Source organism: Carlito syrichta, unplaced genomic scaffold, assembly GCF_000164805.1.
Source record: "Carlito syrichta isolate Samal-C Ts95f unplaced genomic scaffold, Tarsius_syrichta-2.0.1 Scaffold314781, whole genome shotgun sequence".
Lineage (NCBI taxonomy): Eukaryota > Metazoa > Chordata > Mammalia > Primates > Tarsiidae > Carlito > Carlito syrichta.
In genome coordinates, this window is record NW_007258877.1 from 716749 (window position 1) to 741815 (window position 25067).

At 39.1% G+C, this 25067-nt stretch overlaps 1 protein-coding gene across 2 annotated transcripts in view; it reads left to right on the forward strand.

Annotated features, from left to right (window-relative positions):
- Positions 1-11484: 11484 nt before the first annotated feature.
- The window catches only part of MED23 (mediator complex subunit 23), a 44631-nt gene continuing 31048 nt past the window's right edge, over positions 11485-25067 (forward strand). Inside the window, exons 1-11 of one of the 2 annotated variants that reach the window (XM_008071886.2) lie at positions 11492-11609; positions 11936-11967; positions 12143-12230; positions 14849-14973; positions 15999-16110; positions 17391-17489; positions 18900-19001; positions 19433-19502; positions 21120-21232; positions 23429-23524; positions 24073-24090. In XM_008071886.2, coding sequence (XP_008070077.1) covers positions 11562-11609; positions 11936-11967; positions 12143-12230; positions 14849-14973; positions 15999-16110; positions 17391-17489; positions 18900-19001; positions 19433-19502; positions 21120-21232; positions 23429-23524; positions 24073-24090 — 903 coding nt within the window. In that variant the 5' untranslated portion in view covers positions 11492-11561. Of the gene's footprint in view, positions 11610-11935; positions 11968-12142; positions 12231-14848; positions 14974-15998; positions 16111-17390; positions 17490-18899; positions 19002-19432; positions 19503-21119; positions 21233-23428; positions 23525-24072; positions 24091-25067 lie in introns of both variants that reach the window. The other variant, XM_008071887.2, reaches the window with a different exon arrangement.

Sequence of the window (25067 nt, forward strand, 5' to 3'; positions counted from 1 at the left end):
TCTCTATCTCGGGGTGAGACTTTCGAAAGAGAAATCCAAACTTTGTTTAAAGCATGGGTAGTCAAAAAGGGAAATTTACCCTGATAGTCACGAGGTTTGGAAGAATATTATTGGAAAGCCATATTAGGTAACATCATCGAACCAGCTCAGTGCTTGGGTTGTGGTGGAGAGTGGGCATAGACGCAATGAGTATTGTGTGACCCCGTAAATATTTACCGGGGCTGTGAGTGGTGCCTCACACCAGTAGTCCCAGCCCTTGGGAGGCCAAGGAGGGAAGAGTATTTGAAGGCAGGAGTTCGAGACCAGCCTGAGCAACATATCAAGACCCTATCTCTATAAAAAATAAAAATAAACAGTAACAGGGCATGGCGGTGTGCACTTGTTGTCCCTGCTACTCGTGATGCTGAGGTAAGAGGATTGCCTGAGTCCAAAGTTTGAGGATGCATTGAGCTATGATCACATCACTGCCCTCCAGCCTGGATGACAGAGCAGCAACCAGTCTCAAGGAAAAAAAAAAAAAGAATTTATGTGGACCAAAAAGTAGTCTGGCCTTTACCCTTGACTTGGAATGTTACGCGTGGTAGGAATGTTTTGGTTTGCCTGGAGGCTTTGAGTGATCCTAGATAGCCTCACTTCATGACTTGGTATGTGTGTTAAGGATGGAGGGTATGTGTTTTGGTTTGCCTGTGGACGTTTATAGTCTAACAGTGTGACTTGGTGTGTGGGGTTGGGTTATGAGCTATCAGGTCTACCTCTTGATAGGGCTGGAGACAGATTAGCAGTTAGGCAGTGAGGAATGCCTATTCGATGGAGCTCCAAAAAAATCTCTGGGTACCGAGGATCAGGTAGGCTTTCCTGGTTGGCAATATTTGGTGGATACGACACACACACACACACACACACACACACACACAGACACAACACACACACACACACATGAGATTCGACAATTAGTTTCGCAAACCATCCTAGAAAGAGTGCTACATACTTCACTGTTGAATATCACTATGGTCACTTTTGAAGTGCTCCCCTTGGAAAACTATGCACTGACACCAGCACCTAGTCCCTCCCATCAAAGCAATTGTGGAACTCTTTTTCTGGACAGGTTTTAGAGCTGTTGCTGTTATTTGGTGAGGACTGACAATTAGATTCACTTCCATTCATTTACATTGGCAGCACTGTACAGACTGTACTGGAACGGAACACCCTCCCTACTCACCTGATCTGGCCCCCAGTGACTTTTTTCTTCACCCTAAGATAAAGGAAATATTGAAAGAAAGATTTTTTTTTTGAGTTGGAGTCTCACTCTGTCGCCCAGCCTGGAGTGCAGTAGCACACTCACAGCCACCCCAGTGTCGACCTGCTGGACTCCAGTGGTCCTTATGTCTCAGTCTTCCAAGTAGCCAGAACCACAGGCGCGCACTACCACACCCAGCTAATTTTTTAGTTATGGTAGAAACAAGGTCTCACCAAGTTGTCCAGGGTAATCTCAAACCCACGGGCTCAGGCAATTCACTCGCCTCAGGCTCCCAAAGTGCTGGGATGACAGGCTGAGCCTTCAAACCTGGCCAAAAGGAAGACATTTTGATGACATTCAGGATTTCAAGTGTAATATGATGACAGTTCTGATGGCCATTCCAGAAAAAGAGTTCCAAAATTGCTTTGACAGGGGGACTAGGCACTGACATCGGTGTATCGCTTCCTAAGAGGAGTACTTCAAAGGTAATCGTAGTGATATTCAGCAACCAGGTATGTAGCACTTTTTCTAGGAGGAGTTCGTGAACTTAATTTTCAGAAATTCATGTATATAAATATATATTTAAATATAAATGTATATAAAAAACATATTGGTTATGTCTCTGGAGAACCCTGCCTAACACAGTTGCCTTCCTTAAAACCACCAAACCCTAATCATTTAGCCAATAGGATTTTCATTATTTTTAACCAATAGAATTCTCATCTCAAAACCCAGCTTACTCTTCACAGCTTCCTTTTCCATCTCATTATTATTTTCATTTACTTACTTATTTTCAATATTATTTTCATTTCATTCCAAACACATGTACTCATCTCTGACCATGTGTCAGGTATTGTACTAGAATTCGGAACAGAACACATAACGATGCAGATGCCCTTAGCTACTCACCTGCTGCCTTAGCTGTCACTGCTGCATGTCTCCCTGCTCTAGCCCTACACTGCACAGGTGCCAGGCTGCCTCCTCTCCACCTTCAGTATGCAGGGGTCCCCTCTGCCTGTCACAGTGCCCTTAGGAAGATAGGCACATCCTTGCCCTCAAATATGGGCCAAGATTTCTCCTGAACAAATTGTCATTTTATTTTTTCGGTCTTTCTCACAGTAGGTTTCATGACTTACAAGCCCATGTATCACCTCATCGGCTGCCAACTCCAGTGGGGTGTACCTGGTCTCACTCTCCAGGGAAAGACTGAGCCAGCTCTCATGAGAGCAGCCCTAACAATGACGTGACTATATCAGCCTTTTCCAGCAAATATCCTGGGTGCTCTCACTTTGTTCCAGTCCTGTTAGTCCCCTCTGCCTCTTCTTGCCCTGAAACTTCTGACTTTGCTCCTAATGCCAGTACCGAGACTTCACCTTGAACCAGCTGAATTGAACTGGTTTTCCTTAGCACCCTTCCTTAGATGCAGTTTGCTCATCTGCTCTTAACTTCTCTAGGTCATTATTCTTCCTGGTGCAGCCTCAGTCATTTTCTAGGAAAACTAGCACAGTTGACACGTTACTCATTCGTGTTTATCTCCAAATGGTCTTTTTTTTTTTTAATATGCTCTGTTTTCATTCTAGCAAATACTGTAGTGGTTTGGTATTTTGTGTGAGGAAATGATAAACTGTTCAATGCAGTTACCAAGTTAAAGATTTACAGAAATGCATAAACTAAACAGACTGATCCTCAGTTGTGGCATAACAGAATAAACAGAACCATCTTATTACGGATTGATCTGGAAGAGTCCATCTTTCATAGATACCTGAAGGGACCTGCTGGCTTACTTTATTATTATTGTTTTATTTATTTATTTTTGAGATACAAGGTCTCCCTCTGTAACCCAGGCTGAAGTGCAGTAATACATCACAGCTCACTTCAACCTCTACCACCTGGGGTCAGGAGATCCTCCTGCCTCAGCCTCCCAAGGAAAACAAGCAAGCACCACCATCACCAGCTAATTTTTTTTATCTTTCGTAGAGATGAGGTCTTGCTGTTTCTAGGCTAGACTCAGACTCCTAGGCTCAAGCAATCCTCCCACTTTGGATTCCCAAAATGCTGGGATTACAGGCATGAGCCTCTGTGCCTGATTTTTCTTTATTATTATTTTATTATTTGCAAATATGGTTTGTTTCTTTATTCATGTTATCTAACTTTTAGTAATTTTTTAAAATTTTGAAATAATTGCAAACTAAGAGAAAAGTTGGAAGAGTCACTGCTGAGAACAATTTTCTCCCTGAACTTTTTTTAGAGTAAGTTGCTAACTTGGTCTCCCATCTTTCCCAACTCCTGAAGCATGGACATAGTCCATAAATAAAGGCACTTTCCTACATAATCACAACACCCCCATCAAAGTCAGGCAATTAACAGTGATAAAAAAACAAAAACACTGATACAGATCTATCATCTAATCTTCAGAGCTTATTCAGATTTTGTCACTTGTCCTTTAGAGTAAAAGGAATCTGTTCAAAATCTTGTTTTGAATTTACTTGTCATGGAAAAAAGTTCTTGACCTTTTTGACTACCCTTTGGAATGTTACAGACTAGTTGTTTTGTAGAATGCCCCTTAATGTGTTGTTTTATCTTTCCTCCTGATTAGCTTTAGGTTATGCAACTGAGGCAAGAAAATATCAGATATGAGATTTTCTCATCACATTCTGCCAGGTGGTGCATGATTTCAGTTCTTCTCATTACTAACAGTTTATGTTCACCGTGATCACTTGATGAAAATGACAACTGCCAGGCCTCCTCACCATGAAGTGACTTTTGTCCTTTTGTTATTAAGTATTGCTATGGAGGTACATTGAAACTGTGTAACTATACCTTTTCTCACCAAAATTTTAATTTGCGCATGTATTTATTAAAGCTTTGTGGATTTGTGGTTCCTGTTTTATTCAATGGGTTATAATTCATTATTGTCATTACTTTGAGGCTCATGTTTTCCTTGTATAACCAGTGGCAATGTCCTAAAGCTCCTCATCATTCTGTAAGAATTGTCTTGCAGCCGGGCTCGGTGGCTCAGCCTGTAATCCCGCGCCTTTGGGAGGCTGAGGTGAGTGGATTGCCTGAGCCCGCAGGTTTGAACCCGCCTGGGCAGGCAAGACCTCATCTCTACAATAAATCAAAAAATTAGCTGGGCGTTGTGGTGCGTACCTGTAATTCCGGCTACTCAGAAGGCTGAGGCAGAAGAATTGCCGGAGCCCAGCAGGTCCAGGCTGCGGTGGCCGGGAGCGGCCACTGCACTCTAGTCTGGGCGACAGAGTGAGACTCCAACTCAAAAAAAAAAAAAATTGTCTTGCTTTCTAGGAAACCAAAATACTTTCTGCTCATCCTTTACTTTCCCTGCCTGAGATCTGTGAACAGGCATTATACTAAAGAATCCTGGCTCCTTCAAGTAAGAGTGTGATATATAGATCGAAGCTCTGGATGTGATCATTGAAGCCTTGCTTCTCCTAAGCCCTAGCCATTGATAGAGCTAGGGAGTTTTTGCAGTGCATGAGCGTGTGTGTATTTGTATTTGAGTGTGTACACACGTATGTCTATCCTACATATTTATGTCTAAAACTACCTATATATCAAAATCCATGAGTTCATATCCAAACTTCCACATCCAATCAGGTAGCACTTCTCTCACAGTGTGAAACCTGACTCTCAGAATCTTACTATTTTGTCTTATTTGATCAACTCCCACTAGGCAACCATCCTCCCAACTTTGGCACCACTCCTTATGAGGCATGGATGCCCACCTCATCCCACTCAGGCACCGACAAGATCTTCTGACTGCCCCCACGTACAAGCCCTCCTCACTCTTGCCACCCTCCCAGTAGGCCTGAAGGACAGAGCACCAAGTCAAAGAAGATTATACTCAAGCCTGCAATGTAGTGGAATTTGCCCTGCTAGGTTTCAGACCAGCCCGGGACTCATGACCCCTTCCTTCTTTCCAATGTCCTCTTTGGGATGGGAATGTCTAACCTATGCCTGCTTCACCATTGGATTCAGAAGCAGATAATTTATCTGAGTTCACGAGTTCAAAACTGGAAAGAAATCTAGCCTCAAGATTAAATATTCCTTGAGCTTCACCCATAACTAACTTAGATGTTATTTAGACAAATTTTTGGACTTGAGAGTTGATCCCAGAATGATTTTCGACTTTTGGGGCTGTTGAGATGAGGTGAAAGATTTTGCCTGTGAGCAGAAGAGGAATTTAGGGGACCAAAGAGCACAGTGTTTTGGCTGAATTGTGTCCCCCCGCCAAAGTGTATACGTTGAAGTTCTAACTCCCAATATATCAGAATGTGATTGAATTTAGAGATAAGGTGTTTAATGAGGCAATTAAGTTAAAATGAAGTCATTAGTATGGGCCCCAATATGACTGATGTCCTTCAGAAGAGGAAATTCCTAGCTGGGTGCAATGACTCACATCTGTAATCCCAACACTTTGGGAATCTTGAGGCCAGGAGTTTGAGACTAGCTTGGGCTACGTGGCGAGATCCTATCTCTATTTAACAAATAAAAATAAAAAATGAAAAATAAAGAAGAGGAAATACAGCTAAAGATACACACATAGAGAAGACCATGTAAAGACACAACAAGAAGACAGCTACCTACAAACTAAGAAAAGAACCTTCAAAAGAAACCTATCCTATTGACATCTTGACCTCAGACTTCAAACCTCCAAAATTGTGAGAAAATTAATCTGTTGGTCAAGCCCACCCTGAAGTACTTTGTTATGCCAGCCCTAGAAAACTAATATGCAAAGCCTAACTCTTCAAGCTATTCTCCAGCAGAAAATTTAAATCCTTCCATCTCAGTTTTGATATGCTATTGTGTGAGTAACAGTGACATACAGTGGTTGGGTGTGCACATTGCAGTTATTAGGAAACTGCTTTTGTAGGTGAGGGACTTGTAGAACTAAAACATGACTGGGTGTCGTCAGCTCATCACCAAGCAGCTGTGAGAGAGCAGCTTCTGCTTAGCAGTCTGTAGGATCCCAGTCCCCTAAATAAGTGAATGGGCCTTTAGAGGTTTATGACTCCCATCAGCAGTTTTCTGTATGAGTTAAAGAAAGGCTCAACAGAAAGGCATCCAAAAGGCATAGCAGATGTCACAGGGGTTGGCAATGATAACAGCATATGAAGAAAACACATAACTTCTACAATATATTAGCAAATAGAATTCAACTTGGCAATCTGATTCTAACATTTGTATGAAAAATAAAGGACCTAGCCTAGCCCATATGCATTTAAAAAAAAATAAACTTGGAGAAATCACACTATTTCAAGACCTCCTAGTAAGCACTTGAGGCGTATGATACTGACATAAGGATAGACTGATAGAACAATGGAAGAGAAGAAAGAGTCCAAGAACAGACCACACTAACACAAAGCTGTTTGTGAAGAAAGGAAGATGTTTCCACAAATGGTGCCATAATGAATGCATGAGATTTGAGACATGCTTTATCCTGTGGAGAGGGTTGTGGCTGAGAACCTACACAACTAGATAATGCTAGGTGTTTCCAAAATGCAGTGACGAGAAAGGCATTGGATAGACATTTTCATTTCAAAAGCAAGAAATGGGCCAGAAAAAGGTCCCAAGTCCCAAGCACAACTAAGACCTAGCAGGGCAAATTTCCTTTTAGTCTTGAGAATAATCCTCTTTGTCTTGGTGCCCCATCCTAGGATCTTACCTGGGCCCTACTCCTGTTCAACAGAGGAGATGACAGTCTTTTTTTTTTGAGTAGGAGTCTCACTCTGTCATTCAGGCTGGAGAGCAGTGGCATGCTCAAGGCCATCTCAGCCTCGACTTGCTGGGCTCAGGTGATCCTCCCGCTTCAGCCTTCTAAGTAGGTGGAACCACAAGTGCGTACCACCATGCCTAGCTAATTTTTTTGTATACTCTCAAGTTGTCCAGGCTGGTCTCTAACCCTGGACTCAGGCAACCCTCTTGCCTCCGCTTCCCAAAGTGCTGGGATTACAGGCATGAGCCACCATGCCCAGCAAGAAAGCAGTCTTGTTCCCTCATCCCATTCACAAAAATTAAATGAATCATGGACCTAAGCACCAAAGCTAGAACTATAAAATTTCTAGAAGAAAACACTGAAGGCTAGCTTCATGATTCTAGGGCAGATAAAGATTTCTTTTTTTTTTTTTTTCCTTGAGTTGGAGTCTCACTCTGTCGCCCAGATTGGAGGGTAGTGGCCGCTCCTGGCCACCGCAGCCTCGACCTGCTGAGCTCCGGCGATCCTTCTGTCTCAGCCTCCCAAGTAGCCAGAACTACAGGCGCGCGCTACCAAGCCTGGCTAATTTTTTTGATTTATTGTGGAGATGAGGTCTCGCCAAGTTGCCCAGGCAGGTCTTGAACCCGCAGGCTCAGGCAATCCACTCACCTCAGCCTCCCAAAGCGCAGGATTACAGGCTGTACCACCGAGTCCGGCTAAGATTTCTTAAGCTACTGAAATAATCACCATAAAGTTTAAAAAGTAATAAGCTAGATCGAATCAAAGTTAAAATTTTCTACTACTCAAAGACATTATTTTAAAAATTGAAAAAGTAAGCCAAAATAAGGAGAAAACATTCCCCATATGTATATCTGATAAAAACTTTTATATGAAATGTATTAGATTTCTATAAATAAATAAGAATATGAAAAACTGCCTGATTAAAAAGGGCAAAAGACTTAAGCAAGTCTCACTCATAAGTGGATCCTGAACATTTACCATAATACTATAAGAAAGGGATTGGGCCGGTCTTGGTGGCTCAGCCTGGAATCCCAGCTCTTTGGGAGGCCAAGGCGAGTGGATTGCCTGAACCCGCGGGTTCGAGATCCACCCACACAACTTGACAAGACCTGTCTCCACAATAAGTAAATAAATAAAAAATTAACCGGGCGTGGTAACGATCACCTGTGGTTCCGGCTCCTTGGAAGGCTGAGGCAGAAGGATTCCCAGAGCCCAGCAGGTGGAGACTGTGGTGGCCATGAGCGTGCCACTGCACTCCAGTCTGGGCGACAGAATGAGACTCCAACTCAAAAAGAATAAAAAAAAAAGAAAAAAAAAAAGGGATTGGCAGTAGCTGAAAACTGCCAGGAGAGGGGAAGGGGCATATAACATTAATAAGGGTACCTGATCTAAAACCAGGAAAACTGAGGACCTAAAGGGAGACCCAAACTTTGCCTGCACAATGACTGCTTGTAGACCTAATCCTGAATTGTATCCCACGTCTCCAAAATAAAATAAACTTTAAAAAAAGGAAGAGAATTTAAAAACAAGACTTAAACAAGCCCTTCTCAAAAGATACCTGAATAGCCTGTAAGATACACAAATTCAACATCACTAGTCATGAGGAAAATGCAAATTAAAACCATTCTGAGATAGGTTACACACCCATTGGAATGGCTAGAAGTAAAAAGACAAACTCCTTGCTGGGCATGGTGGCTCATGCCTACAATTCTAGCACTTTGGAGGCCAAGCCAGGAAGATTGCTTGAGCCCAGAATTTCGAGGCCATCCTAGGCAACATAGTGAGACCTCGGCTCTACAAAAAAATGAAAAAATTAGCTGGGCGTGGTGTTGGGCACCTGTTGTCTCAGTTACTCAGGAGGCTGAAGTGGATGGGTCACTTAAGCTTGCAGTGAGCTGTGATCATGTCATTGCACACCAGTCTGGGCGACAGAATGTGACTCTAACTCAAAAAAAAAGACTAACTTCTAAATGTTAACAAAGATGTAAGGCATTGAAGCTCTCAAATGTTAGTAGTGAGTGTGTAAAATAGTTAAAAACTTTTTTTTGAGAACTGCTTGCCAATTTCTTAAAAGGTTGTACACATACTTACCATATAACCCCCAAATCTCCTTCTAGGTATTTACCCAACAGAAAAGAAAACATATGTCCATAGAAAGGCTTGTTTGAGAATGTTCATTGCAACTTTACTCATAATAATAAAAAACTGAAAATAACATCAATTCATACCAACAGGTGAAGCCACAAATAATTTTTAGAGTATTCATTAGTGGAATACTACTCAGCAATAATTTACATGGATGGATCCAAACATAATGTTGTTAAAAAAGAACAAAATTATGGACTTTGCAGCAACTTGGATGGATTCAGAGTCTATGATACTCAGTGATCTATCCCAGAAACAAAGAACAGAGTACTACATGTTCTCACTCTTAAGTGGACCCTGAACATTTACCACAATATTGTAAGAAAGGGATTGGCAGTAGCCGGAAACAGCCAGCCAGAGTGAGGGGGGTGAGCAGAGAGGCACATAACATCAATAAGGACACCTGATCTCAAACTAGGCAAAGTGGAGACCAAACAGAGGCCCAAACTTTGCCTGTATGATGACCACTTTTATTACCTAATCCTGAATTGTTCCCCACGTCTTTAAAATAAATAAAATAAAATTTTAAGGTGAGTGGATTGCCTGAGCCTGCGGGTTCGAGACCAGCCCAGGCAATTTGGCAAGACCTCAGCTCCACAATAAATAAAAAATTAGCCGGGTGTGGTAGCACATGCCTGCAGTTCCAGCTACTTGGAAGACTAAGGCAGAAGGATCACTGGAGCCCAGCAGGTCGACGCTGGGGTGGCCGTGAGCGTGCCACTGTGCTCCAACTTGGGCGACGGAGTGAGACTCTGACTCAAAAAAATAAAATAAAATAAATATATATAATGGTGTATGAAAGAAGAGAGACACAACAGAGTATGTGCTGTGTGATTCCAACCATGTAATCATCAAGAATATGTAAAAGCAATTAATGGTGATAAAATTTTAAAAGTGTGTTCCACTTGGCGGGGGGGTGGGGTGGTGGGGAGGAGGAGTTGGCTGTAAAGAGATACCAGAAACTTTCTGGGGTAACGAAAATAGTCGATATCTTGACTGAGGTATTACACAAGTAATTGTGTAATTTGAACATTGGTCAAAATTCATGGATCTATGCATTTAAAATTTATGCATTTTATTGTAAGTTAATTATACACCAATAAAAATGAGCATGGGGAAGCACATCAAGAAGGTCTGGAAATGGATATACAATTTTTTTGTTTGTTTATTTGTAGAGATGAAGTCATGCTATGTTGCCAAGGCTGTGTTTGAACCCCTGAGCTCAAGTGATCCTTCCGGGCAGCTGGGATTGCAGGTGCACCTACAGTGCCCAGCAGATAGTCAATTTTCATTCAGTGAATGAATCATCAGCAAATATAATGTAAAAATTAATGTGCATTTTGTTATGGAAAAAATAGCAATGTTTTCTGACCAAGGCCAATTTTGTGAGCCCTGGCCAATATTCAGATGGGCTAGCATTTGCTGACAATACTCTGATGTGACCAACACAGGAAGCATGGAAAGCGACCAGGTAACAGATAAAAGCTGTTTTAGAACTAAAATCTGATTAAAGATAATCCACAATAAAATAATCTGTTATAGAGAAAACAACAATAGATCGTTAGGGTAGCTGGATTTTAACAATGCTGGCTCTGTTGCCCAGCCCACCCCCCACTGAAAAAGCTACAGGCGTTCGATCATTGGTGATTATTATTATTTTTAGATCTTTATAACTAAAAAGGGTAGATATTATTATTCAATAATTCCAATTAAAAATTAAGCCAGGCACAGTGGCGTGCACTTGCAATCCCAGTATTTTGGGAGGCTGAGGCGGGAGGATCGCTTGAGGCCGAGTAGTCAGAGGCCAGTCTGAGCTATATCGTGTGATCCCATCACTCTTTGCAATAATTTTTTAAATTAATGATGATGCATTCATTCTTTTTGTTGTTGTTTTCTCTTTTGTTCAGCATTCCTTGAAAGTTGGCCTCGTGCCCATCACTGTGCTGGGACTGAGGTTATCATAGCTGAGAAGATGTGGTTCCCTGTGGTCAAGAAAGTGAAGCCTCAGCTCCTGGTTGTAGGTCGCTGAGCAATTCCAGGCCAGCCGCTCCTTGGTGCAGCAGCAGCCTCTGGTCTTCCAGCTTTTTCCATCCCGGTCTGCAAAGGCTCAGCCCGGAGCACGGAGCGACTCCCGCTCCAGCCGCCGGATGGCGACCTGCAGGTGGCAACGCCTCCGGGTGTCTTGGACCCGAGGCTCCGCTTGGGGCGCTGTCGCCCGGCTTGCGGACCGCCCTTCTCCACACACGGAACCATCCGTAGGTCAACTAGTTTCTGGAGGGGGTTTGTCAACGGCGCGCACCGAGCCCTCCACCGCTTCCGCGCAGGCTTCCTGTGGTTGGCTGAGCTCAGAGGAAGGGAAGCCACGGCTTCTCCCGGGTCACCGCCCCTCGCCGCCTTCATTCCCGCGGTTCGGGCCTGGCCGGGCACCCCGGAAATTTGGGGGTGATGGTACAGATGGAGACGCAACTGCAGAGCATCTTTGAGGAGGTGGTGGTGAGTGCAGCTGCGGCGACCCAGGACCATGGCTCCGGGGAGGGAAGGTTCGGGGAGGGAGGGCGAGAGTCGGGGCCGCGGTTCGGGCCGCCTCCTCTCGCGCCCCGCTTTGCTCCCCGCTGTTCTGACACCCCGGGTGGGCATGGGGGCTCAGCGACTCTCAAACTGCGGTCCGGTCCAGTGTGGCCTTCGAAATCCACAGCACCGTTTGTGACAGGCCAGGCAGGTACTGTTTGGGCGCCGATTAAGGTGACGTGCCCTATGTTAGGTTGTAATATTTCTCTGAGGGAGACCCTGTTGTTTACGTATTTGTTTGCTTTTTGCAGAAAACGGAGGTGATAGAAGAGGCTTTCCCGGGGTGAGTTCATGCACGGCAGATTATTGTGTTTTTACGCGATTGTTTCTTTGCAGGATTTTATTTAGGTTCGTGTGAAGAGTTATAAGATCCACTATTCTGATTGTGTTTCGTTACTTCTTTGAAACTTGTGGCCAAAAATGTGATTTTTGCTTTTTTTTTTTTTTTTTTTTTTTAGCATGTTTATGGATACCCCTGAAGATGAAAAGACAAAGCTAATTAGCTGTTTGGGGGCCTTCAGACAGTTTTGGGGTGGTCTTTCTCAGGTGAGCACTGCATTTTTAATACTTCTAACTGGTGGTTTTGGGCTCCCTTTTTAAAGTCTACTTTAATGTTGCTCTTATGATCAAAGGAGAATTAAAATTGCCCTCTTTTTAAAAATTCTGGTTTCCATTTGTTTTAGTTTGTATATTTCAGTAGAGAACTGTTGAGAAGTCAAGTTGAAAACTGCACAATATGAAATTTTTTTTTTAAATCAACCCCATATTAGATTTAAGACCATTTTCATCCTGTTATGTTTTATTTGATATTCTAGAAAGCAGCTGCAAGGATCCAAATTTCATGTTTTTACTAAATAAATAAAGGAACTGGGGCAGTATTGATAGCTATAACAGTAAAGATGCTACAATAGGGATACAAAGATTTTATAATAAGGAAATAAAGATATAGTAAAAATGGGAAAGGAGCAGTAAAACCTATTAACAAAGGACAGTTACCAGGAATGTATCCGTAAAAAAGATAAAATATGTCTTCCTTGAAGAGCTCACGTTCCAGTAGTACATTCATTATCTTCTCATGATGCACTATAGGTGGGGAAATGAGAATTGTTTGCATATCAGCCATCGATGATAAGATTTGCCACTCAGACATGGCTCATATAATGGCAATGCGTTTATGTTTTAAAATTTTGTCTTAATTATTTTCTGATAGATAATGCATTCATATAGTGCAAGATACACAGGCACACCTTTTTTTTTTTTTTTTTTTTTTAAGTCTTACTCTGTTGGCCAGGCTGGAGTGCAGCGGCACGCTCACAGCCACCCCAGCATCGACCTCCTGGGCTCAGGCGAGCCTTCCGCCTCAGCCTTCCAAGTAACCGGAACTACAGGCACTCACTACCATGCCCGGCTAATTTTTCAATTTTTCTGTAGAGATGAGGTCTTGCCCAGGCTGTTCTTGAACCCGTGGGCTCAAGCATTCCCCTTATCTCGGCCTCCCAAAGTGCTATGATTACAGGCTTGAGCCACTGTGCCCGACCACACCTGTTTCTTTTTGTGTCTGCAGCCAATAGCCCCAGTTTGTTTCCTTCTAAAAGTTTTTTATGCTTTTGATAGAATCATTTTAATAGAATGGTCATACAATACCACGTACACTGTTTTTTAATTAACATCTTATTTACCTTAATAAACTCTAAAGGTAATTCCATATCAGTCCATTAAGAGTTACTTCTTTCTTACTTTTTTATAGCAGCATAAGACCAATGTATGGCTGTACCCCATTTTTTATTTAACTAATCCCCTACTGACTGCTATTTAGGTTTTTTCTTGCATTTTTGTACTTTTAACAAAGCTGTGATGAGTATTATTATGCATGGAGCATAGGATGTATTGCTGAGTCAAAGAGCATGTCCCATTTGTAGTTTTTATAGAAATTGCCTAATTGTTTTTTTGTTGCTTTGTTTTGCTTTTTTTTTTTTTCTGAGTCAGAGTTTCTGTTATCCAGGCTGGAGTGCAGTGGCATGCTCATGGCTACTGCAGCCTGGACCTACTGGGCACGGGCGATCTTTCTGCCTCAACCTTCCAATTAGCTGGAACTACAGGTGTACACCACCATGCCCAGCTAATTTTTTTTATTTATGGTAGAGATGAGGTCTCACCAAGTTGCCCAGGCTGACCTTGAACCCCTGAGCTCAGGCAATCCTCTCGCTTCCATCTCCCAAAGTGCAGGATTATAGGCATGAGCCACCATGCCTGGCTTGCCTAATAGTTTTCCTGAAGGTTTATACCAGTTTATACTTTCACTAGCAGTGTTTGAGAGTTTCCATTATAGCCACACAATGGAGTGTTAAGCTTTTGATCTTCACCAGTGAGAAACATGAGAAATTTTATTTCAGTATAGTTTTATTTTACATTTCTCAGTGATGGTGAGCATCTTTCTAACATATTTTTTTAAATAATTCATTAAATATTTTATGAGTTAAGATGTAGTTCTTGCCTTCAAGATCATCAAGAAGTTGATACTCTAATGGGGAAGCCAGAAAGAAAATAGGTGTTTTCAAATCATCGTTATATTTGCAACAGTGGAAGTGTGTATGAGGAGCAGTGGCCTTGCAGAGGAACAGAACATTGCATGTTCTTGGAGATATTCTAGAAGACAGATTTTGATATGTGCACATATCAAAGTATCAGATTTAGAGTTTTGCAAGTCTAGAAATGTGACACATCATTGGATTCACAGTGGGCTCTTAGGGATTAGATTTATACTAAATTCTCATAAGCCTTATATACTGATCCATAATGGATTTCCCCTGACCCTTCCAGTGACAGGAATATTTATATCTGCCATTAAGGACACTGTTTATGGTTCCTTATACAATCTGTGTTAGAGTTTTCTGTAGACCTTGAATATGTTAATAAAATCTTACTACTTTTGGAGGAACCACATAATAGAAATGGTAGCAGTTATTCTATATAATTACAAGATTTTAAACTTAATTCTAAATATGGATTTTTTTAATTTTTGCTTTTTAAAAAAATTATTTTCATCCATAAGTGTTTATCATGAAGAATTTCATTCATAGTCTTGATATACTCCCAAGTGTATTAGCTTTTAGTTGTAAAGTGTAACTTTAGACCAAAAATAAAATAATTTTCTAATTTTCCAGGAATCTCATGAACAGTGCATCCAGTGGATTGTTAAATTTATTCATGGCCAACATAGTCCTAAGAGAATCTCTTTTCTTTACGACTGCTTAGCTATGGCAGTTGAGACTGGTCTTCTTCCACCCAGGTATGTTAAGTGGTTGACAGGAGCAATCTAAATAATTTATCTTTTTATAGATTTTGAAAGTAGATTGAAGTTGTTTTAAAATGATAAGGGAATTAAGAAGAAAGTTCATCAAATAAATCCTTTTTTTTTTTTTTCAGAGAAAAGGAAGGGTAATTCTGTATAATATCTTAGGTTTTAGTTTCTAGATTGCATTATTCTTTGAATTGTATAATACATACAGGCTCAAAATCAGGTAACCTCTGCTTTTCTGCCTGGGGCGGAGATCACTCACTTTGATTAGTTTGTTCCAGTTTACTTTTGCTTTACAACTAATGACCTCAACACTTTAGGGCTTAAAACAAGGATAGTCATTGTATTGTTTATTATTCATGCTTATGTTGATTGACTGGGCTTAGCATACTGGTTGTTTTCTGGCTGTCCTCTGGGATCTTGGCTGGGCAGAACAAACACATGCCTTCACCTTGTGGCCTGGACTTTCTCACATAGTGCAGTCCAAGAGTAAGCATGCAAAAGAGGATGAGGCAGAAGCTGTATCACCTTACCTTGGAAGTCATATTGCATCCTGTTTGCCATAGTCGTAAGACCTGCCCAGATCTAAGAAGAGAAAACATAGACCCTTTCCTCAGTCCCCCCATGGGAGGAATGTCCCCAGTGTCACATTTCAGAAGAGCACATGGGATCAAAAATCTTGTTGCTACCATGTTGGCAAAATACAATTTGCCACAAGGTGATAGGTAGTAAACATTTAATCAAAGCTTCTGATAGATTTTTCCAGTAAGAATATAACATAGTGAATATTATTTAGTCTACTTTGTAGATTTTTCCAGTAAGAATATAACATAGTGAATATTATTTAGTCTACTTTGTTTTTTATCTTTTATAAAGTAAAAAATGTAAAGTGCTACACATTTAAAAGCATGCTTAAGCAAAATACACTTTTGTGAAGTATATTTGCTATGATAAATCTATTACATGGAAAATCCTGTCTTGTTAATGGAATGGGTATTTATTTTTATTTTTTGTAGAATGGTTTGTGAATCCCTGATAAACTCTGATACTCTTGAATGGGAAAGAACACAGCTTTGGGCCTTAACATTTAAACTAGTTCGGAAAATAATTGGTGGAGTGGATTACAAGGTATTTTTTTTTAAAGATAAAAATTTCTTTCAGACATGATTAGTTTGCCATTGTATATATATTATTTTTCAGATGAGAGAAATAAATGGAAGCATTTATAAAATCTGTCTATTTTCTAAAGGGATTTAAAATTACTCAGGTGTTCACACAGCTTCTCTACTCCCCTCTCAACATTCTTAAAAAAACAGGAGCCTAATATATTTGTATGATGAGTAGGGAAATCACAAATCAGAGTCTGTGTTCCTTAATGCCACAAGTCTTACATTGTTGGGGCTCCTTCAAATGAAAGAACACAGAACAAGGGTATATGTAGGGAGCGGGACCCATGTCACCTCTGACTTGACCTTCTGTGAATTCTTTCCTTAGCTAATGTCCTCAGCATTCTGGTCTTGACCAAAAACAACAACATACACCCTCTAATTGTGCCTCATAATACAGCTCAGGAACTCTATACCTACAAAAGTATTGTGTCTTCAAGTTACTTTTGTAATTGTTTTTCGGAGAATTACAAATACCTGATAGTAGACTTTTTGTCTACATTTTCTCTAATCTGAAATGACTTAACAAATAATGACCTAACAGACAATTATTGGTTTGAATCATAATTTAACACAAAATTAACTCTAATTTTTTTGGTTAATTTTCCTTTACCCAGACTAATGCAGTTTTTGCCTTATTTGCATAGTGCTTTATAATTGTTCTTCCTTATGTCTCTTCTTGACCATATAGTGTATAGTCAATAAATGCATGTTTAATTAAATTTCTTTATATATTGGATAATGCAACTAGTATTAGACATATGGAGATTACCAACAGGATAGCTCTGGATATACTTGAGCGATTTAAGATGTGCGATGGATGAGAAGGGGGAATAAAGTTAGAATATGCCAAAGGGAATGAGCAGGAGTCATCTGCCAAAAAGTTTTATATTGTTACTCATATTTTCAGAGTGCTTTTAAGTCCCATTCCAGTATACTTCTGTCCATAAATAAAAGTTAAGCTTTTTGACCCTTGTAACAGTAAAAACTCTTCTAATGTTATAAGGGCAAAGAAAACTTAGCAGAGTATGTAAATGACTTTCTGTTTATTAATATTGTAAGACATTCTTTAAAATTCTATTTTGGAACATGACTGTTCTCTTGTATTAACGTTAGGGACTTAAATGTTACCTCTGTTTTAGAAAATGTAGAGGTGTGACCTTGAAGGAATGTATAATCCTGAAACCTTTGGATGTTTTAGCTAACATGGTATCATTACTGAGTTTTAACCTTTTATATCAGGGTGTTCGAGATCTCTTAAAAGTGATTTTGGAGAAAATCTTGACAATTCCTAATACAGTGAGCTCCGCAGTTGTACAGCAGCTTCTGGCAGCAAAAGAGGTAATTTGAACATGTTTGAAATGAATTGATCATAGCCTAAAAAAAAGTCTAGTTTTGTTTAGGCCTGTGCTTTTAGATTTTCATATTTTGTGGAATGTACCAGCTCACTGCAGCCTCGACCACCTGAGCTCAAGTGTTCCTACTGCCTCAGCCTACAGAGTAGCTGGGACTACAGGTGTGTCCCACCACGCCTACCTAGTTTTTTTTATTTTTATTTTGTACACTTGAGGTCTTTTTATGTTGCCTAGGCTGGTCTCGAACTCCTGGGCTCAAGCAGTCCTCTCTGCTTGACCTCACAAAGTGCTGGGATTACAGGTGTGAGCCACTGCACCGGCTTGGAATGTTGTGTTTCACCACACTAGGAATGTTGTGTTTCTTCTACCAAAAAACCTTCTATTTTAAATATGCTGTTTCACTTTTATCATATTTCAGAAGGAAACTTTAAATTTTAATTAATTTGTGGTTTTAATTATGAAAACAACAATGCAGACATTAAAGTATCTTAAACCTTTACATGAAATCAGCCTGTGGACCTCTGAAAATATCTTTGTGGTGCCAGGCGCTGTGACTCAAGCCTGTAATCCAAGCACTTTGGGAGGCTGAGATGAGAGGATTGCCTGAGCTCAAGGGTTCGAGATCAGCCTGGGCAACTTGGTGAGACCTCATCTCTACAATAAATAAAATACTATATGTAATAAATAAAATACTATAGGTGGCATGCGCCTGTAGTTACAGCTACTTGGAAGGCTGAGGTGGAAGGGTCACCTGAACCCAGTAGGGTCGAGGCTGCAATGGCCGTGAGCGTCTCACTGCACTCCAGCCTGGGCAACAGAGTGAGACTCCAACTCAAAAAAAAAAAAATCTTTGTGCTTTGTGTTATCTAATGTTGTAAGAATTGTTACTTTGGTCTGTTGCTTCCTGTTGAAGCCTACTAATAATGAAAGCATTTTGGTTATTTACTAACCATGAACAATCCATCTCTTTATTTATTTATCTTTATTTTTAGATATTCTTTACATATAAATCGTTTTTTTATGCTACAGTTTGAACCCCAAAAAAATTCATCTGTATTTTTTAAATTGACAAGTAATAATTATACATATATGTATACATTGTGGAATGGCTAAATTAGTCTATTTAATATATGGATTACCTTTTTTTGTGATGAGAGTACATAAAATCTGCAGTCTTAGAAATTTTGAAGTATACAATATATTGTTTTCAGTCATATGCTAGATATCTTGAACTTATTCCTTCTGTCTAACTGAAGTTTGTGCTTTTGACCAACATGTCTCCCAAAAGTATTATCTCTACTGTTTAATATCCTTATTGTTTGTTGTTGTCATTGTTTTGTTCAAAGACTTATATGTGGACTAATCAAGAATAATGTTGCCTTTTTATTTTTCTTAGGTTATAGCATATATCTTGGAAAGAAATGCCTGCTTATTACCAGCCTATTTTGCAGTCACAGAGATCAGGAAACTGTATCCTGAGGGAAAACTTCCACACTGGGTAAATTTTGTATTTCCCAAAATTTTTAATAGAAATTTTAATCAAAAACAGTTATATTAAGCTTACTTTTTATATGTCATGTTTTTATGGCCACTTTTATTCTTAGACAATATGTAGTTTTGTACGCATGAACTATTTCTTTCATTTCTCACCTCTCCCATTGAGACAGTGTGCATGACATGTAATAAAATATACACAGCTTCATCCAATAGCTTAGGATGTGGTGTTACTTGTTTTAATTCAGGGACAGATGAATGGTAAGTAATTGCTTGGAAGGAAGCAAAAAGGGACTATCTTTTTAGTAATCATGTGCCAGGCATTGTATTAAATCTTTACATATAGTATCTCATTTTATATAAGTGATCTCTCTATTCAGGGAAATCTCAATTGTATTTCTATACTTACTTGATTTCTTTCCTTTTTTTTTTTAGTTACTTGGTAACCTGGTATCAGACTTTGTGGATACTTTCAGGCCCACAGCAAGAATAAACTCCATTTGTGGTAGGATTATAATTTAAAATATACCAAATAGTGCCTGATTTTTAGTAACCTGACTACCGAACAAAGCTGAAAAATGGTCTCCCAAACACGTCTTATACATGACATGGCTTGTTATTTTAGTGACTCTTTAGTAGCTTAATATAATAGGCTTTCACTTGTTTTCAGGTACTTTTACTGAGTGTAGGAAGGGAAAAGCAACTATTGGAAATGGATCTAAGTTTCAAGGAAAACCGTTCAAGAAGATGGGTTTTCTGGTGATTAGAAAGACCTTTTAATCCAACTAGTAAAACTCCATGGACTCTGTAAGCAACTGAAAGTCTCAATAGACAGCCCTCTGTGGCCACAGAACATGGGACTGTCAGGCCCATTCTAATTCACCTTTTTGCTTTCCATTGTATTTATTTTGTTTTCCATTTTCTAATTTTTTTTTTGGCTTCTCTGAACTTCTATTTTATTTTATTATTATTATTATTATTTTTGAGTTGGGATCTCATTCTGTCTCCCAGGCTAGAGTGCAGTGACACAATCACTGCTTACTGCAGCCTTGACCTCCTGGGCTTAGGTGATCTTTTCTGCCTCAGCTTACCAAGTACCTGGGACTATAGGCACATGCTACCACACCTGACTAATTTTTTTGTAGAAACAAGGTCTCACTGTGTTGTCCAGGCTGGTATCAAATTCCTGGGCTTAAGCGATCTTCTTGCCTCAGACTTCCAAAGTGCTGGGATTACAGACGTGAGCCACCACATCTAGCCTGAACTTCTTTTTAAAAGTAATAATGTTTTTATAGCCTCCTGAATTATTTCTAGAAATAATGGTAGCCTCAGAACTGTCTGGCAGTATAGACCATTGTTCATTCAAGGATCAAATATTGAGTAGTTCCTATAAGCCAGGTGGTGTTCTAGACACCAGAGATAAAAAATAAGCTAATCAGACATGAGACTATGAGACAGATAATTCTCAGGTCTCTGGCTTTTGTAACTGAGTAGATGTTTATATCATTTAATGAATTAGGAAGTGAAACAGGTTTGAGCATGAGGATGATGTTGGATTTAAGACATGTTGAGCTGGATCTGCTTGTGGGACATGTAAGTGACAGTATGCATTAGGCAGTTGGATATACAGGCTGATGGTTATATACCAACATAGAAGACCTCTAGGAGCATCCTGCACAAGGTTAATCTGTTAACCCTTGACTCAGACTTTTTATATAAAGAGCCATCTTGTAAATATTTCAACTTTGTGGCCTATCCAATCTGTTGCAACTACTGGGCTCTGCCACGTACTGCAGAAGCAATTGTGTCCAATAAAACTTTATCCAAACAGGTGACAGTTTGGACTTGGTCCATGGATTATAACTTCTGACCTCTGTCTTGGACACTTGGACAAAATGCAACATTTTTAGTTTGGAAGAACTGTACAAATTGATCTTCCACCATCTGAATTAAGAATAATTAAAGAAAATTTCCAGGTTTTAGTCTTACTAAAACATTTTTAGAGCCATTTTTAAACCAACCTGGTTCAGCATATATATTCATTAGATATTTGTGAAGTGAATGGAAGATCAAGCATTGTTGTGTTCACATTTACTTAAAAAAAATTTTATAATACATGCAGGCCGCTGCAGTCTTCTGCCAGTTGTAAATAACTCGGGCGCTATTTGTAATTCTTGGAAATTGGATCCTGCAACTCTTCGTTTTCCTTTGAAAGGCCTTTTGCCATATGATAAGGTATGTGGTTAAATATAATGGAACTTTTGGGCCATCTAACTGTCTTCATCCTAGATTATAAGATGTGTGATGCTAAGTTGACAGTTCATAGCCTGAAAAATAAATCTAAATATTGAATGGAAGATGTTATTTCAGTATCCACATATTTCCTTTGGTTTGTGCTGTTGTGGGGGTATGCTCCAGTGGTCCACCTCTGGCAAAGTATTTGGAGATAGAAAACAGAAATTTTAAATTGATTTAGTAACTAAGGACCCACATTTAAGAAGTCATAGAGCCAGTATTTGAACTCAGTCTGATTTCAGAATCTATACTCTCAATCACTGTGTTACCAAGTTATTTGTCCTTTCCAAATTTGGAATTAGTGTTTATGTTTACACTTTGTTTTGAGACAAAGTTTTACTCTGTCACCCAGGCTGGAGTACAGTGGCATGATCATACCTCCCTGCAGCTTTCCGTACTCAAGCAAACCTTCTGTCTCAGCCTTCCAAATAATCGGGGCTACAAGCACATACCACCATGCCTGGCTAGTTTTTTTAAAAAATGTTTTGTAGAGACAGGGTCTTGCTATGTTGCCCAGGCTGGACCACTCTTCTTTGATTACATTTCTTAGCAGAAAATTCTTTCCTTACAGTGATGCTTAAGACAAATGTGACTGTATCGGAAATCACATTTCTAAGTTTAATTATAAAGGAAAGAGAGTTTGGTTTTTCAAATTATTGGGATTTTGATATACCCTGTAAGGGGCGCCACTCCTTCTAAATTGTTGCATTAGTGAGCAGTTTTGCTAATTGAACTAATACTTTTTTGGGTATAGTTGCTCTTCTTATAAGTGTCCATGTTAAGTCACTTCTCGCTGTAAAAACTTCTGCATAACACAGGCACTTTGGTTATTCTGTCTTAAAGTGCTCCAAGGAATTATTTAAAACAGCACACTGAAGTGAATGCTTGCATACCCTTACCCATTCCCAGATATTTTATTGTTAAAATGAAGAAAGGGATAGTAAACAGACATTCTAGCAGCTAGGGTGAATTGAGAGAGACTACAACCTGATAAGTATCAGTTTAAAAGAAAAAAAATTAAGAAATTAATACAGTAACTTTCTAAGATTTTTACTTCATAATTACAGTAGCACAGTCTTTTAAAGGTTATTTTAAAAATCAGTATGTGAAGTGGTTTTCTTTATTTTTTCTATCCATCTACCTATCCACTTAAGAGGGCATGAAATAAACCAGCTAACATTAAGCAAATAGTACATCATATTTGCAAGAAGACAAACTTTTCATTGACTGTATCAAAGTGCTGTGTTGCTAAATGACAACATAAGTAAAAATGAAAACGATGTGCTCTAGAAAACTGTTAGATGGCTCAGAAACTTTCTAAAATGCATGGAAGAATTAGAATAAATTAGAATGAATTCTTTCTAAATTAATATATTTAACAAGTGTAAGTTAATATTTATCATTAGTATACTTTTAAGTATAGGTGAGCAAAATTAACAAATATAAATAGGTATATGATAATTTCATCTATTTCTCTAAAAGTTTATGTGCTTAAGAGCTAAAAAAGCTATTTTGGGAATCTTGCTAGGAAAATAGAGGATTGACTGGCCTATATTCAAGACATTGGATAAACTTTTAGCTAGTCATTTGGAAAAATAACTGTAAATTCTGAAATACTTAGTTTTTAATGTAGCTTTTTGGTATTATTTATTATAGACTGAATTTGGCTGTCAGATATTATATACTCGTATGCATAGAAACACATCTAGAAAATTGACTTGTCATGTTTTAACTGAAAATATTGCTTCATTATGCCTCAGAAACATTATCTAGGACAAAATCTACAAAAATTGACATTGGTGAGACTTTAAAATTTTTTAAATGTAAACCTTTTGTGTTTTCAGGAAAGTAGAGTGAAAAGTGCACTGGGGAAGGGGAATTAGAAGATCTGGTTCTAGTGTCATCTTTATTGTTACTCTCTGTTTGACCTTGGCCAAGTCCCTTCATCTCACTTACCAAATGAGGGGTGGGAACAGATTAACTGTAAGCGCTAAAATCCTATGATTTTTTTTTCCCCACTAGATCTGCCTACTTGTGAAGGTAACAAGTGTCTTTAGAGGATTTTTTAACCTCAATTTCTAATAATTTGAATTAACATTGATCTTGAAGCAATTATTTTCTTTATTTTCTTTAAAGGATCTGTTTGAACCACAGACTGCTTTGTTGAGATATGTATTGGAGCAGCCCTATTCCAGGGATATGGTCTGCAATATGCTAGGGTTAAATAAGCAGGTACTGTACTATGCTGGAAACCTAGTAAACTCTGCATAGGGTCTGCACTCTTCTTTCCTCTTTTCTTTGCTATAGCTAACTGAGCAAAACAGTTCAGAACTATTTGGTGACTTTTTAAAAATATGTAGTTTATTAAACAATGTATTATTGTTCCTATCGTTTATTGCTTTAAAATATTTAAATTAAAAAGAAAATTTTAAAGTTGGTTATTTTGCATTGCTTTTTTTTCTATAAGGCCAGTTTCAAGTATACCTTTTGCCAGAGAAACCTACACATGACTTAACCGTAATTTTTGACTTTTTTTGTTGTTGGGTGTCTATTTTTATAACCCTTGGTATCTTCAGAGTGGCCTCCTTACTGACTTTTTTTTTTTTTTTTTTTTTTTTTGGTGTATGTTGTTTGTTTTTGGTGGTTTAACATGTGGGAGGGTTTGTGCTGACTCTGGGTTCCTTGAGGCTGGCCTCATAGTCACTGTTTTGTCTTTTCTTTTTTTCTTCCTTTATTTTTGTTCTGTCCTGTCTTGTCCTGCCCATCCTCCAATGCTCTAGACCTTGAACATTGCTCAGGTATGTTCACAACCTTACTGTTGTATTGTGACTAACGATACGCTGGCCGCTTTGTAGCCACTGATTCCATTTAGAGAATACGTGTATGGTCGGGGCTTGAAATTGGCAGGACCATGCTGAGACCAAGGCCACTAAAAAGTTTCTTCTTGGGATGTGAGAGTTATTTTTGGTGGATTGTTTTTGGTTTTTGGTTTTTGGTGTTTTTTTTTGGTGTTTGTTTTTTTAATATTCTTTTTTTTTTTTTTTTTTTTTTTTGAAACAAAAAGACAACACCTGGCACTCAGTGAAGCCTGTCACTTTTTGATGGTTTGTTTTTCCCTCCCACTCCATTTGACTGTTTTTCATACTTGGGGCTAAAGCTAGCCTGGTGGAATTTTCAGAGATGGAAAGATTTGTGGTGGCCTTTATCTTTCCAGACTATTAAAACAAATAGATAAATAATAATAACCACAACAAAAATACTTATGTTTCTTTGCCTTAAAACAAAAACAAATTTAAAATAACACAAAAAAAGAGAAAAAAACACTTTAATAGAGTCATGACGCTTTTAAAAGTTGGAGTGGTAAACTTTATATAGGAAAGGCTTTTTTGGAAACATGGGGATTGACTAAGAAATGTCACACTCTTAGGTGACCCCACACCTGCTTGACAAACACCCTTCTTTGTCAGTCTTTGCCAGAAGTGCCCTGCCCCTAGAGGGAGCTCCTCTCAGTTGAAGCTCACCTGTGGCAGGAGAAAAACACTGTGGCCACACTTGATAACCAAACTCTTATACAGTCCCAAGTCTGTTCCAGGACTTTTCACCTTTGCTATTTTAAACAAAATAGTGGTTCCAATTGTTTTTGTTAAAAATTTTTGAACCCAACATATTAAAATAGACCAGCTTTTTTATTTTAAAAAGACATTCTTGTCTAGGTTATATAAAATAGCGTTACTGTTTGCAATACTATAGTGAAGGTTGTGCCAGTGCTTCCATT